This window comes from Crocodylus siamensis, chromosome 13, assembly GCF_052110815.1.
Source record: "Crocodylus siamensis isolate JL-2025a chromosome 13, ASM5211081v1, whole genome shotgun sequence".
Classification (NCBI taxonomy): domain Eukaryota; kingdom Metazoa; phylum Chordata; order Crocodylia; family Crocodylidae; genus Crocodylus; species Crocodylus siamensis.
The window spans coordinates 4,174,622-4,189,516 of record NC_143407.1 but is presented as its reverse complement, the minus strand read 5'-3'; the positions used below and the strand labels follow the sequence as shown (position 1 = coordinate 4,189,516).

The following is a 14,895-nucleotide window of genomic DNA, read 5'->3' as shown; positions in this document are numbered from 1 at the left end:
CATTGAGATCAGTGGTATGAGTAAAAGTGTGGAGAAGTGGAGCTATGAGGTCTTCAGCAATTGCATTCCTGTACCAGAAGCGACAGAAAGGTATTTAATTCCCCTTGGGTTTCATGTCACTAGAGCTGGTATTCTCCTAGAAGGTGCTGGTGGGGGGGGATGCTTTTTGGGATGGAGGAATAAGTGCAGTTGGCTGTTCACATGAAGCTCGTGCCTCTAAAAGGATGAGGCAGGGATCACGAGACGCTCTACTTACCAAAGCACAATCGGTATTTTTTTCCGTGTTAAATGATGCTCTGTCCTGCTGTCCTTGAATCTGCCCGGGATGCTCTTGGACATCTCTCTGGGGTGAGGAAAAGGAGTCTCGCTGCTTGTCGTGGCCCAGATCAGGGTGTGTGCCCCCCAGCCCCTGCCCCTCACCAAGTATTAAGGTTTCCAGATGCCTTTTTGCTTGCACACATCAAGTAGAGGTGTGGTCTGCGCACCACTGGGGGGTCTCTTCCGTGTAAATTCAACTGATCAGACACGTAGGACAATAATGGGCAAAGTCTTGTGTGAGGTCGGAGCAGTAAGGGCAAAAAGGGAAGCCCCCAGGGACCGAGCAGAAAAGGTGTGAAAGAGGGATGTTGGAAACAGGACTCGATTTCAAGTTTGTCTTGGTACTGCAGACATTGTGGTCCGTTTTAGATAGCCCAGTGCTCTCTTCTCCATATTAAATAGTCCTTTCAGCTTTCCCACACAAGTCATGCTTTCCCAGGCCTCTAATCATTGTAGTTGCTTTCCACTGAACTCTTTCCAGTCTGTCCACATCCTTTTTGGCTAGGTGTACACCTTGCTGGGGTCATTTGACCCCAGTACTCTTTCCTGCTGCGGCAGGGGTCGGACTAGATGATCTGCTCGGGTCCCTTCTGACCCTAGAAACTATGAGAAGTGTAGGGCCCAAAGCTGTACACGGTACTGTCGGTGAGGCCTCCCCAGTGCTGAATAGTTCAGCTGTTACCATCGTGTTGAGCTGACAAGGTGAATGGGCGGTTTAGACCGAATCGAGTCATGCTGACACTTTGGTCACCAAGTCCGAGGCGTTCTCAGTTGAATGCTGGCCTTGCAAATGGGACGGTCCTTCTGCAAGGGAAAGGATGCTCGTGGCAATGTAGGTACCATTTGGGGTCTATAGTTCTTTGCTTTTCAGAAGGGAAGTAAAAAAGGAGAGTTTCGCCCGCAATTTTGAGTAGAGAAGTGAGGTCATGAAGACGTGACTTCTAGTTGTGGTTCTGCAGGATGGCATTTCCTTATCGTGGATAGCGCAAATGTAGTGAGTCCTTAATATTTGAAAACAAAAACGCTGTGTTTTTAACTGTACATCTCACTGGTTAGTTGAAGGATCTGTAGCAAGGCTAGGCTAGTGAATTTGTATTCAAATAGCAAGGATCAAAAATGTATCTCTGTCAGTCAGCTCTCCTTATAAAAGTGTAAAGGAAGAGGAGTACAGCTTGTTCTGACGTGCATTTTATGCATTGCTGAATCCTCATTGTATTTAGAGCCCAGGACTATGTCTGGGTGCTGTATACCTATTGCCCTGTTACTTTAATTGGCCGGTTTTTGTGGAAGGTTGGATATGGCGTAAGGCCGTTTATTTCCATTTGGATTGGATACTAATGCAGTGGAGTAGACGCAGACCAGTGTTCGCAGTGGTTTCTGAACTCTCACTGCTTTCTCTGTAAATGTTTAGCGAGGAATTGCTAAGCTTTCACTCTTGTTTTTTTGTTGTTTTGTTTTTAAAGCAGTTTGCTTAAAATAAAAATGAAACTGGAAGCATATTTACTTGAGAGGGAGAGAACAGTCCAGCACCTTCAGCAGTCCTTTGCGTGTTTGCCTCCCGTTAGCTTATTTTTCCTGTTTTTCTTGTCGTTTATCCATTGAACTGTCCCATACCAATCCTAAGGGGAGCGTGCCGAATGATAAATGAAAATAAAAGGGAGACGGTTGAGTGTCGGCTTTCTCTGCCGACCTTAACTCTCAAATTACAAGGCAAGCCAGGTGGCAACTTGAATTTGTTCTCGTAGCCATGTTGAAATGCTGAGCTTGAAGTATTGAAGTTGGCTATGAAAGGAATGCAGATCTTCTGGGATTATATTATGCTTTGCACCTCTGCCCTTTCTGTCTAAGGCACGTCATAACACAACGTTGAACGTGGTGCAGTGGGTGGCAGTTGTTTCTCATGTTTGTAAGTAGACAGAACCGGTTTTTTCTCGGCATCCTCTTGTTCCCGGGGACGTGTTAACGTGTGCTTAGTGAGGGAGTTTGCGCAGCACGGCATTTTAAGGCAAAGCCCAAGACGGGGAACGAGAAGGCAGGAGGTTTTAATCTTGGTTCAGCCACTGACTCTGCAGGAACCTGAAGAAATCTCTTTTCTTCCTTATTCCTGAAGCTTCAGTTTCCAGTGGGGATCAAGGCTCATTTGCCCTTGAAAACAGATGAATGAGAAAGATGGCGACATACTATTAAAGATGAAATAATACTTATTATGCGGCTCTACTGCCCACTAGTAACTAGTGCAGGCAGTATTGCAACAGTGATTTCCCGGAAGCTGCCACTTCCCTTGGAAGCAGTAAACTGGAACTGTGCTTCCTGTAGCTGCTGATGCTGTCGCAATGCTGGAAACCAGGTACAAAAATAGAGGTACACGCCCTCTGCATGGGGTGGCAGTGGATTTTTGTCCTCTCTTTAGTACGGTGGGGGTTTTGGGGTTTTTTTTGGTGTGTGGAGTTGGCCGTACTTTTCAAAAGCAAGCCCATTTTACTCTTGTAAGAGTTACAGAGGCTGAGCTGTGCAACTTTGCTGAGAGCCAGCACTGCTAACCTGAAAATCCAGCAGCCTGGTAATAAGGGCTGGAAATGCTTCCAGCTTGAGGGCCTCCAGTGATGGATGATGTGAGACTTGAATGTCTGCGTGACATGACAATAGCAGCTGTGTGAAAGTGGATTCAGGGTGCTGCTGGTCCTGGGACTTGGCCCATAACAAATGATGGCACTGGCAAAGGTTATAATGTTTTTAAAAGGGAAATGGATTTTTTTTTTTTTTTTTTTTTTTTAGAAGGAGGAAGATAATTCTGATGTGCAACTGGACGGATGAAAAAGAGAGAGCACAATATGCAAGCAGCGGCTCTTGTGCCTGCAGTGGTAGAAAAGCTCCTGTGTAATACAGTAACCCACAGCTCTACCACATGCACTGCATTTGACTGTGCCCTGGTATGTTCTCATGGTATGTTCGAAAAAACTTCGGGGCCTGTGCAAGCAGTGGGATAACAAGAAGACATTTTATGCCCTTGAAAGCTCGGGGAGCTCCAGGAAATTCCTGCCTTCTTGATGTTATTTTATTTGTGGCCAAAGCAAAGCACTGCTGAAAAAAATCGATGAGCAAGATTGCCCTTCTCTAACTTCACCCCTCAGACTGGGTGCACTGGTATTCAATGGCCTATTGTTCCCCACTGCTCGCATCCCTATCAGCTGTTACTTTTCCTCTTGCAGAAACAGTGAGTTTATTTACAGAGAAAAAGTCCTGATGCAGCACATTCTGTGGGAGGAAAAGGTTACCCATTTGCCATGGTGTTTAGCAGGCAAAGGGCGGGTGAGAGAGCTTGTTCGGAGAAACTTCAATATTAAGTTTGAAGTGAACTGCGCTCGTTGTGGTACTTATAGTCAGACTGGTATGGTGTTTTCTAGAGGTGCTCACGTTTTAACAAGGTGAGCCTTAGGAAATGAGCCCTTTTTGTCAGGTGTGGTTGCCACTGAAGGCCAAGAAGGGGCTTCATGTCGCCTACTGCAGCCTCCGGTGCAACAGGCCTGGTGTTTGGGGGTTCTTAGTTTTACTCTCGCCTTGGGATCTGTCTTGTGTAGTTGAAGTCCATCTCATTAAAAGACTGAGCTGTGCTCACCGTGAAGAGGCCTGAATCTCTGAGCGTCCCCAGTATCCTGCTGAAACCAGTGGATGCTGAGCTCATTCAGCACGTAGCCGTATTGGGCCAGGTTCTGAGTTTACTGCGTTGAACCTGCAGTGTAGAGCACGTTCCCCTGACTTTTTTTTTTTTCTTTTCTAGTCCTTTCTCCCTTGCATGCGTCTCCATGATGCAAGATGCCAACTACAGCTGAAATCAATGCAAATAATAGAGGCTGCCCTGCACCTTTCTGGCCCTTTGTGGGTTCTGCAGTCACTACATTGAGTTGCTGTGGTTTTCTTCTACTTGCTACGAGAGCGGTTGCCTGAGCTATTACAAGCATGTTGCTGGTGCAGAAGTGCTGAGCTCACCTTGCTTCCACTTTCTATAACAATCAATGAAAGGTTAACAGGGAGTGGGAGGGAATAACTAATGCAGGTCATGTAACAACTGAATTACCCCTCTTAGCAGTCTCCCCTCCTTCCCCCTACCCACCTTGCTTTCTGACACACATGCTGCGTATTGCTTCTAACATCAGCTGCTTGTACATGCGTGCACCAGTGGAGTAGCTGCCTTTCCCCCCCGCCCCCCCGAGAAACCACAGAGCGGGGAACAAAGCCCTAAATGTACAGATGGATGTATGAGAGAAGCAGTTGCTGGGCCTGAACTGTTTTTCGTCTTGCCGGTTCAGCAGAGAACCCCAAAGCTGCTTTTCTGTTTCGTTTGCAAAGGGATCGCACTACCTACGTCTCTGTGACAAGTGAGCGCCCCGGTATGTCGGGATAGGGAACAGTGGCTCAATCGACAGGCTGTTTAATGGTGCAAGCTGGTAGTCACGTGGGTAGAAATGAGAGAGAACCAGTGCGGGTTGAAGTCTTGGTCTGCTGCATCTTAAAGAGCATATGTCCACATTTGTTCATGTTTCCCTGCTTGTACCTATTGCAATCTGGTAGATGAAATATGGATGCTAAATAAAACCATGAAGTTATTTTCCGAGCCCTCAAATTTCGTAATAGTAGGGCCACTTTTTCGGTATTCTCTCAGTGCTCCGAAGCAGCAGCAGCAGCACCCTAAGAAATACATTGAGAGCTTGGTGGTGGATGTCACAGCGTTCTGGTTCGCGAACAATGAAGCGCACAGACCCGAACCATTTTTTAACTTTCAGCTCCCATTTTGGTGGAAAAAGAGCAGTATGCCAAATGTAAGGAGACAGATGCTTTTCTTTCGAAGTATGCGGCAGGAGCATCTAAAAGAAATAGATCAGCTAATTGAAGAATCGTATGATAGGATCCTCTCTCAAATGGCGGGGCTTCACTGCTGGCGAGGTTCCAAGCAGCACTCCACACGGCCACACGCATCTCCCACACTAAGCGGATAAAACCCTTCTTAAATGAAAAGGCTTCAGACCCCACTTTTAATAAGATGAAAAGGAGCCAAGGGCTTGTATTTCCATAGTAGGTTGCTAAGAACGTGCCCCTGACCTGCTGCAGCGCATGATGCCCGTTCAGCTGCTGTTTGCGCAGATGAGGATCTACTTCCCGCGTGCCTCTGCCACTCCCCCTCCTGTAGACTAGCTTCAAAGACTGTGCCCCTGTGAGAGGTCTAAGGCCTGAGCCGGAGTTCATTAAAATCAGGAGGAGCCTTTCCTTCGGCTGTAGAGACGTCAACACAGGCCTGGCTAGTTTTTTACCAGGACAAGTGGGTGCAGGAAAGGAGAGGAGCGGCTCTCCGTCTTGCAGCCTCTTCTCCCTCTCTCGCTCTCTCTGGCACTCTGACTGCTAGACTTGCAAATGAGCATTAGGTTAAGTGGTGAGGAGACTGATTCATTACACCAAGGAAACACTATATTACTGTGCATCCCTTATGGGATGCTCTGTCTGTGCCTTAATCTGCTCTATCTAGCCAGCTCACCTTCTCTCCTTTAGCAAAGTCTTAACGACAAAGCCACCCCTCAGATGGAGAGGTCTAATTGCATAGCACATTACTAAGCTCACCGCACATACAAAGCTTGGCAAATCCATTAGTGGCTTTCTAATCGGGGAGCAAGCTGAAGGGGGATGAAATGCGGGATAGATCAAGCAGCAAATTTTTAAATAACTGCTAGCAGATCTAATGTGTTTACGCTCAGTGATGCTTCCTTCCCCTCCCCCCACAACCCCCGTTAATCCTGAAATATTACTGCCATCTGGAACTGAGCATGCAGCAGGGAAAACATGTGTCACAAATTTGCCAGAGATACAACAGGTAGAGCATTTGTCAGTGCTCTGCAAAGCGGGGTCATCTGCGCTCTGCAGCCCGAGGGGTTGCAGCAGCCGCTTGCTTGAAGCCCAAGGGTCAGGCCCCGCGTGCCTTCTTGGGCTGCTTCTGTGGTGCCCCGACTGTGAAACAAATGGCAGCGGGCCAGGCAAGAGGGGGGAGTTGTCACTGGCACTTCCCTGTGCCCGCAGGGCTGAGCACGGCAAGATGTCTTGCCTGAGAATAAATGTGCACGGCTCAAACCTGTGCCTGGGTTCTCCCGGCGAGAGGCTTGGGAGTTGCTGGTTGCCAGCAGTCCTCGGCCGGAAGGAAGAATTACAGCCCAGTAGTGTTGCACTCCCGTGGCAGCTACAGAGACTGGGCAGCGTGGGGTGCTGTGTTCGGGCTCCACAGGTTGCAACTGCTGCTCAAGCTGCACATTACAAACTCCCTTGAAGGTGATGCTGTAGGGGGAAAAAAAGCTGCCTGTTTAAACTGCTTTGTGAAAGGTCACCTTCGTGCACGAGAGGCCTACAGTTTAACGCGGGGCATTAACTCTCACCCTCGCTGTTTTAAAGAACAAAAAATCCAAAATATTTCCATCCAATGCTCATGCCCTTCCAAAACACAGGGTCACTTCCCTGGGAATCCTCAGTTCCTCGGAGCTGTTGCTCTTCACGTACTCACACCAGCCAGTCCAGCAGGTCAGAAATGTAGAAGATTAGGTACAATTCAGACGCTTCACACAGGTTCACAGAAGTTTAGGGCTGGAGGAGACCTCGTGAGATCATCGGGTCCGGCGCCCCTGCTCTGAAGAGGACAAACGTGCTTGGGGAGCCAATCGACGGCCCTTTGGCATGTTTTATTTCGGTGAAAATGGTCTTTTAAAAACATTTTTGAGGTAGCGTAAGAGTGGTGAGAGAGCTGCGATGTTCCAGAAATTATGCAAGAAGCAAGAATTTCTTAGGGTGATCTCTCTCTCTTATTGGGCCAGCTGTGGCATTAGGATAAAGTTAGATGTTTAACTTTATCCCGACTCCATAGTTGGACCAATAGGAGAGATCACCCTAAGAAAACTTGGGCTCTTGCTTTTTTTTAATTAACAAACTCCACTGTTTATTTATCAGCTGGCTCATTGTAGGAATAAATCACTGGCAACCACAGCTCCAAATCGGGCCGTTATCATAAAGCTGAGCGTGCATGCGGTCCGTAGGCAGAAACAAAAGCTGTGCGTGAAAAGATCTGAATGCTGAGTGCTACAGTTTGCTTATTTATGTGGCGGAGTTTAAATTCAGCTTTAAACACTTTCCAAAACCAGCAGCAAATCTCTAGCCACAATAGGCAGCTCTAACTTAATGTGCCCAGAGTCCCCGAGATGAAAGTGCGTATTTGATTATTTTCTTGTTTGGTTTAGTGCTGCAGCTAAAAGCGAAGCATCCGTTCTACTAGCTGCCTACCTGGGAATTAGGGGACACAGATTTTTAGGGCCAGAGACTGAGACTTCTCTGCTTTATTCTTAGTGGCGTGACCATGGGGCTAGTTGCTGCTTGGCCATCCTGTTCCTCTGCTCCTCAGTCAGTAAAATGAGATTAATGGCCTATTGCAGAACGCTCTTCTGAGGGTGTGAAAGCCTAGCTTTGAAATCCTTGGATGCAGTATGCTGTACCAATGCAAAGAAATAGCGCTAATGATGATTCTGCTTCTGAACTGCATTAAAGCACTCTTGTACTTGTCAGGGTTTAGAGGATAGCATAGATGCACATTTTGCCCAGAGTTTTTTTTTTTAAAGAAGAGAAAATGTTCTTTCTGGAGACCTTTCCCGAGAGGAAAGGCCTTTTTATTGGCTTTTCCGAAGCGTTGTCTTTATCTGTTCCAATGTGCTGGGTTTATAATGAGCTGCACAGCTGGAGTCCCAGTAACTAATTGAATAATCCCAAATTGGTGCCTTTTGGGAATGCCCGAGTCAGAGCTGCCTTGGTTCTGCTTCAGGAAGAGTCAGCAGAAGAGTTTGGTAGAGTCTCTCTGGAGTGATTTCGGTCTGACAAGGGGGACTGCAGCATTGCAGTCCTCTCTCCAGCCTGAGATTCAGTACATTTTTGGGCAGTGACCACTTGTGTCTAATGCCAAATATGCCCTGGATACTTTTGACGGATGAAGTCTTCAGCACTAATGCTTAGTTTGTAAGTGTATTGTATTGGAGTCCAGGTTACTTTTGTGTGGCCTTTGTGGCCACAGGACAATAGCAGCCACTTTTCTGTCCTTGGATACAGTTAACTGTGGAAGGTTTGGGTTGATGGCTTGCTGGGGAGGGAGAGCTGTCGCAACCTTGATTTACTGGCCAGCTTTTGTATTGCTTGGTTTTTATATTTCGATTGGGATTCTGTTTAATGTGTGGCGCTTTCTTGTCCTTTTTTTCTCTTAGAGATCCGTGCCCAACTCATAGAGCAGCTGAAATGCCTTGACCAGCAATGTGAGCTCCGGGTCCAGTTGCTGCAGGACCTGCAGGACTTCTTCCGCAAGAAGGCAGAGATCGAGACGGATTACTCGAGGAACCTGGAGAAGCTGGCTGAGAGGTTCCTGGCTAAAACGAGGAGCACCAAAGACCAGCAGTTCAAGTACGGTGTTCCAGAGCTCCTTCTGGAGGCTGAGGGGTTGCACCCTGGGGTGGGAGGAGAGAGCTGAAATACTGAATGTGGGCGCCAGTGGTTTGCGATACACGGTGGGAGAAAGCACTCCTTCTCCCAGGCTGTGGCATCTGCGCTACAAACGCAGACCTTATTTTGCTTCTGAATGATAGCCTGTTAATCGGCACAGTACGAATTATCCTGGTGGCCTGTCGCCCAAGGGGAAAGGAATGAGGGAATAGGTATGATCCAGAGAGGATAATTTAACTGGGGAGAGATGCACGTAGAGTTGGATGGTTTTTGATCGGAGATGGTGCTGTGGGTGGTGGTAGGGACTCTTCTATATTTGTGCGGCTTTATCCTGGCTCTTGAGAAAGTGACTTGTCCTAGTCCAGTGATTTATTGGGCTGAAACAATACAGCGCAACTCAAAACACCTTTCAGAAAATATTTGTTTCCACAGTACTTGGACAGCCACGATCTGGGGTTTCAGGTGGATCCGGTTCTGTGAAGTGTTTGTGGTACCTAGCTGTTAACACGGTGGGCATGCTTACAAATCTCTTAACTAGAAGATGCTTGTCTTATAATGTTATCTCCATTCATGCAGCGATGCTTTCATGTGATCTCGGTCAGTCCGTAAAAACGATGCTTCTGCACAGGTTAGGTTGAGCTCATAGTGCAACTCTTTACACACGTCTCACTGGCTTATAATGATACTTTCTGATGGCCTCAGGAGGTTGTCTTGGGCTGCTGCTTTTCCTATCCTTTCCCCACCCCCACCCTTTATCCTTACTGTTCTGGCCACTTAAATAAGGTTAAACAGCATGTGTTGCAAATATGTTTGGCATGACAAATCTCTCATTTTTCTTCCCCTCCCTCCCTCAAGGCATGAATTTATACTTGTTAACTGTGGTTTAGACCAGGGTATATAGGTGTACACACATGCATGTGCACACGCAAAGTTTGTTTAATATAGAGAGGCTTAATGTTTGGAGACCAAGATGGGGCTAGATTGCCAGAACAAAGCTCTGACTCTCTTCCCTGGAGCTCTTGCAGCTGATATCCCAACAATGCATGAAGCTTGTCAAGTTTTGTTGTCAGGATAGCAGCTGTGGTGGCAATTCCAGGCAAAAGCAGCCTTGGGATATGAATCATTTCAGCTTTGGACAGATTAGCTTGTCCTCTGCTGATCAGATCCATCTGGATCTGCCTCCGCCCAAAATGCAGTTTATTTCAATTTCTAGCTGTGTTTTGAATCGGAGCAATATCTTTATCAGGGTGGGTTTAATTTTTTTTTCTCTTATTTTTTATTACCGTGTTAGAGGGAGCGTGGTGGCGGAGCAGCAGCTTTCCTTTCTTGCTAGAAATCCTTTGCCTCAAAGCCATTAAATAGTCACCCTTTTGACTTCTGTTTTTATACAGCTTTGATGCGATTCACCTTTTGTTCTCTGCCAAACTGGTACTTAATACAAATATTCTCATTAAAGCATGCACACTGCACTGCATCACCTGCGAAGCCTGACCCCTAGGCAGAGCTATTAAACAGAGATTGCGGGAGAATTCTTTATAGTGCCGTAATTGTGTTGCAAACATTTTTTTTCCCCCTTGCCCTTCTTTCCAGCGGTAGCGAAGGCCTTTTTAAAAACTGTAAGCTGTTCACGTTGTGCAGACACCACTAAAACAGGACTGAAGAAATCATCTCTCGAGCTCTTTGAGTATCTGTGTGGCTTCAGTTGGGCCGTTTTTGTTATTTTTCCAGTGAAATTTGAGAAGGTAAACTTACGTTAAGGGAGAACATGAACATGCCAAATGGCAAAACTCTTGCATTGGGGTTTTTTTTCAGTAATGGATGGGGGGTGCTTTCTTCCTGGTCAGAGGGCTTAGATCGGATCTTGAGTATTGTTGCCGCTGGTAGAGTCGTCTCCAAAGATGTGGCACGCTACGTGTTAATCAGTTGGGTAGGACATTGCAATAAATCACTTTTGGGTTTCTGTTTGTGCAGCGTCTCTTATACAACAGAGCTTCGTCTTGCACTTGTGCTAGCTTGTGAAAAATAAGAACAGCTTTGCCCAGTGGCAGAGGGATTGAAAAGCCCCAGTGAGTTTGGCACGCGGCCGTTCTAAGCCAGGCACGAGCCATATTCAGTCGTGTTTCCGTAGTAGATGCCTATCCTCTTCCAGGTGCAGCTCTAGGTGTTTCCCTGAAGGTTCAGGAGCCCCGTGCCCTGAGACGGCTTTATCGCTAGGTTCCACAGTCATTGCTAAGACTGGCTGGAGCAATCCTGTCGGCCCTTCCTCGAACGCACCTTTCTCAGGCCACCAAAAATGAATTTTCAAAATGGAAGGTCCTTTTGCATTTGGAATATGCTCCTTCAGTTATTTTGGAGCCCAGATTTGACAGTGGTCACACTCTTAGGTTTTTTGTTTGTTTTTTTTCTCTTTGCCTCTTAACAGATCTAATCGGGTGCTGGATGGATTTCTGGTCGCAGGAGTAGTAATGGCTTTGAAGACGTTTATTGTCTGTTGCTCTGTTTGTAACTGGTTTGGTCATTTTAAATAAACAAGTAATACTTCAAAAATGAACAGCTAAGTAAGCCAGCAACCTGTTGCTTGGTGGGACAGTGTACAGTGTCACCATACTGAAGGCTAGCAGAAGATTGGAGGGGCTCGAGCATGGCTGTAAATCTTGAGCTAGATTTCCCCAAACCGTGGCATACTAGGGTCCAATGTCATTCATGAGCTCTGTGCAGCTCCCATGTGAGCGTTGCCTGTTGTAAGAGTTGCGGGAGAGGCCTAGATGCAATGGAGTTGTACCACTGAGCTGCAGCTGCTGTTTGCAGCATAGCCCCTTGGTAACAGCATCCAGCTGCCTCGCGGAGGAAAGGAGGAAAAAAGCAATTGGTGCCATGACTTTTTTTTTTTTTTGGTTCTGTTTTGTTGGGGAGAGGTATCATATTTGTAATTTCTTGCTTTCTTGCACAGTAGACAGACAAGGGTTTCGAGTGGTGGCAAAGTTAGGGTATGTGAGTTTCTAAGTCGGAATAGCATTGTTGGAAAAAAGCTTTTGGTCTCGCACGGGATGTAGCGTACACAGCATATGGTTTTTGATGAGGCCCATCTTACGCACCATCCTCTCGCTTGGTGGCCTGAGACGGGGCAGTGCAACGACTTGTCTGAGGCCACGAGCCATAGTGAGTCATTTGCGCAGTGAGAATTGGAAGCTGAGATGCTTTTGGAGCCAGCCCCGCGTTGCGTCTGCGAGAGCATGTGGTCTCCCCTTCCTTGAGCGGGGCGGGGAACGAGGTGGGGTTAGCCACTTACGTACTGTGGTTCTTGTGAGGAGCCAGGGAACGCTTTGGTTTCTGCAAACGTGAAACGCCGCCTTTGCAATAGGGAACAGTTTAAGCAGATGCAGCACCTATGTTTTTTCAGGCAAACGTATAGGTTTTTAGGTAACCTAGAAGTCTTTTAGAAATGATGGTTAAAATGCAGCAGAAGTGCCTTTTAGGGATGGTTTGAAGGAGGAAAGAGGCGGTTGCAGCTGCTCCAAGCATACGAGGCAGCCCAAATAGTGAGGGTAGTAAAAGACAATGACCGTGGTCAGGAGAGAATCATCCAGCAAAAAAAACCCACCGTGGTGTGGGTAAGGCAAAGTGACTTGGGGGCATTTTACGGGGGGAAGGAGTTAGCAGGAGACCCGAGGAAGGGGCTGTGCTAGCAGCAGCCTTTGGAGACGGGGTCCGCTCCCTGCAGGATCTTCTCTGCTTGCTGGAGTGAGGCGCGATTTGTGGGGTCTCCTGAAATGACACCACGGGGTAGTTTTGACATCCCATTACCATATTACGCCTTTCCACCTGCTCGGTGTGACACAAAATATCCATTTTCGTGGGAGCGGAGTTTGTCCTGCTGGACATTGAGAAATGGTGAACTTCTGCGAGAGGCAAACCTCTGTCTCCCTCGGACAAAGAGGCCTTATATTATTTTTTGTTCCTCTGCCCTTCTTAGAAGGATCCCCATGTCTCCAAGATTTCTCATGTCAAATGTGCCTGTAGTTAATATTTAATGGACTGCTATTGTTACTTGGCCATCTGAGTGAATGCTTTGTAGACATAAGCTGGATAGTTATGGTTGAGTTCAAATCCTAATTGCTTATCACAAGCGCAATTCGCTCCTGAGCAGAGGAGGAGGGAACTCAGCCAATATGTCCTTTTTTTGGTGCAAATGTTCAAGTCGCATTCAAACCTGAAGCTTCTTAATAGACCATCTGAGCAAAGCCAGCTGTCAGAATTTGATCCCCGTGGACTTCTGGTATTGCATGACTCTACAGGACACGCACAGCCCTGTGGCTACTCTGTAATTGGGTGGCCGCGACCCTATAAATATAGGATAATAACACGTTCCTTTGGATAATGTGGTAATTATGTTGGATGGTACCATGTCATTTGGTGACTGGTTACCATGTCACTTGCAGTTTTTAGGTCTCGTATGATACTGGGGAAGAGGAAATTTTGTCAGGCAGTTACCCTGTAATTTGCATCTACTTTCATAGTCAATAGCTAGCATGCAACTGCCAAGTTACTCCGAGTGCGTTCAGTTAGGGGAATGCTGTCGAGGACAAAGGGCCCAAAGTCTGCCTCTTGAAATGGAAATTATTTCCCCTACCAGCCGTTGTGGATCACAAGAACACGGCTGCAGAGAAACCAGTACTGTGAACTACGGGCTTCGGTGAGACGGCCACGTCTTCCAAAAAAGAAACCCGTGACGGTGTGTTTGTGGCAATGGGATGGGGTTTTGAAGTTGCTGCCCCTTTCCTCCTGGTGTTGGCTCTCTGATCAGAAACGATGCTTAGGCAATGATGGTGTTGAAAGAGGGTGCTAGTATTTTGCAGAGGTGTGTGTGTGTGCGTATATAAAACGGGGTTCCCTAGAAGATATCAGCCCTACAAGAGTAGGTGAATGGCGTCCTCCATTTTACAGCCTGGGAAGTTGAGGGACAGATGATTTTTAACCCTGACCAAGGTGACGTGCAAGTTGATGACAAAATTGGAATGAACTCTGGTTTCTCTTCCTTTAACATTATGCCTTGTCACTTAGAGCTGCTGATCCTGATTTTGCACCTCTTTAAAACAGGGGCTTCAGTTAAGCAGACTGCATCGGGACAACATTGGTAGCAGAGAGGAATTGCCCCGCACCTTCTCTGGTGCCTTCTGCTTGGTATTTCTTTGGAAGAGGTAGAGTTCAGAAGAAACCTAGGGGCGGGTTTCCCCCAAAGCCCAGTTTCTCTAGCTGCAGCTGCTGTCACAGGAGATGGTCTTTCATACGTCGAGTATACTCAGCTCTTCCTAAAAATCTGGCTGTTTTGAGGACTCAAATGGGGGCATCCTCTGGAATTGATGTCACTATGACTTGTCCTCAGCTCTGACAAGTTGGTCAGTTGAAACAGGGCTGCATTTGGGTTGGTTCCCACCACCCGCACCCCATTTACTGAAGGGCCCATCCTTGTCCAGTGTGGTTTTGCCAACTCTCAACCCAAGCACCTTTTTAATCCAACCTAAAGAACCTTACCTGTGCCTTGGATCTCTCCATCCTCCACCACGAACAACATCAGTAATATTGCAAATCTTGAGCAACTTCCTTAAAGGGAGGAATTAACTAAAAAGGCTGTGCTATTTTAAGCCAGGATTATAAAATGGCTTTAGAAAGCCAGGATAATCTTCGGAAGTAGGATGCGAAGCAGCAATTGTCAACTCCTGAATCAAAGAACGGCTGGGACATCCCAGCATGAAATTCAGACGACTTTTTGGCAGCTTCTGCATTGAAGCAGAGGATGCAGAATAAGTCTGGCAGCCTTTGGGCTGAGCACTTGTAAACAACAGATGTTCATAACTAAAATCTTTGGAAAGTGGGGGGTGGGGAGCAGCATATATGTCGGTGCTTGAAAGTCTTTGGATGTACAATGGGCAGAAGTAGTGTCAAGTTGGCTTTCGGAAGGGGAAACTAGATGTTGATGTGCATTAAGAATTTGCAGATGGATCCTTAGGTTTTCAGATATTTACTTAGTGGAGGGGGAACGGAGGCTTTGGGGGGGATTTTTAGTAAAATGTT

General features: G+C 46.9%; 1 protein-coding gene across 3 annotated transcripts in view; it reads left to right on the top strand.

The window, feature by feature from the left end:
• The window catches only part of SRGAP2 (SLIT-ROBO Rho GTPase activating protein 2), a 163,794-nt gene that overhangs the window by 54,575 nt on the left and 94,324 nt on the right, over nucleotides 1-14,895 (top strand). For all 3 annotated transcript variants that reach the window (XM_090024974.1, XM_090024971.1, XM_090024973.1), the window contains exon 3: nucleotides 8,592-8,784. In XM_090024974.1, coding sequence (XP_089881100.1) covers nucleotides 8,592-8,784 — 193 coding nt within the window. The remainder of the gene's footprint in view (nucleotides 1-8,591; nucleotides 8,785-14,895) is intronic.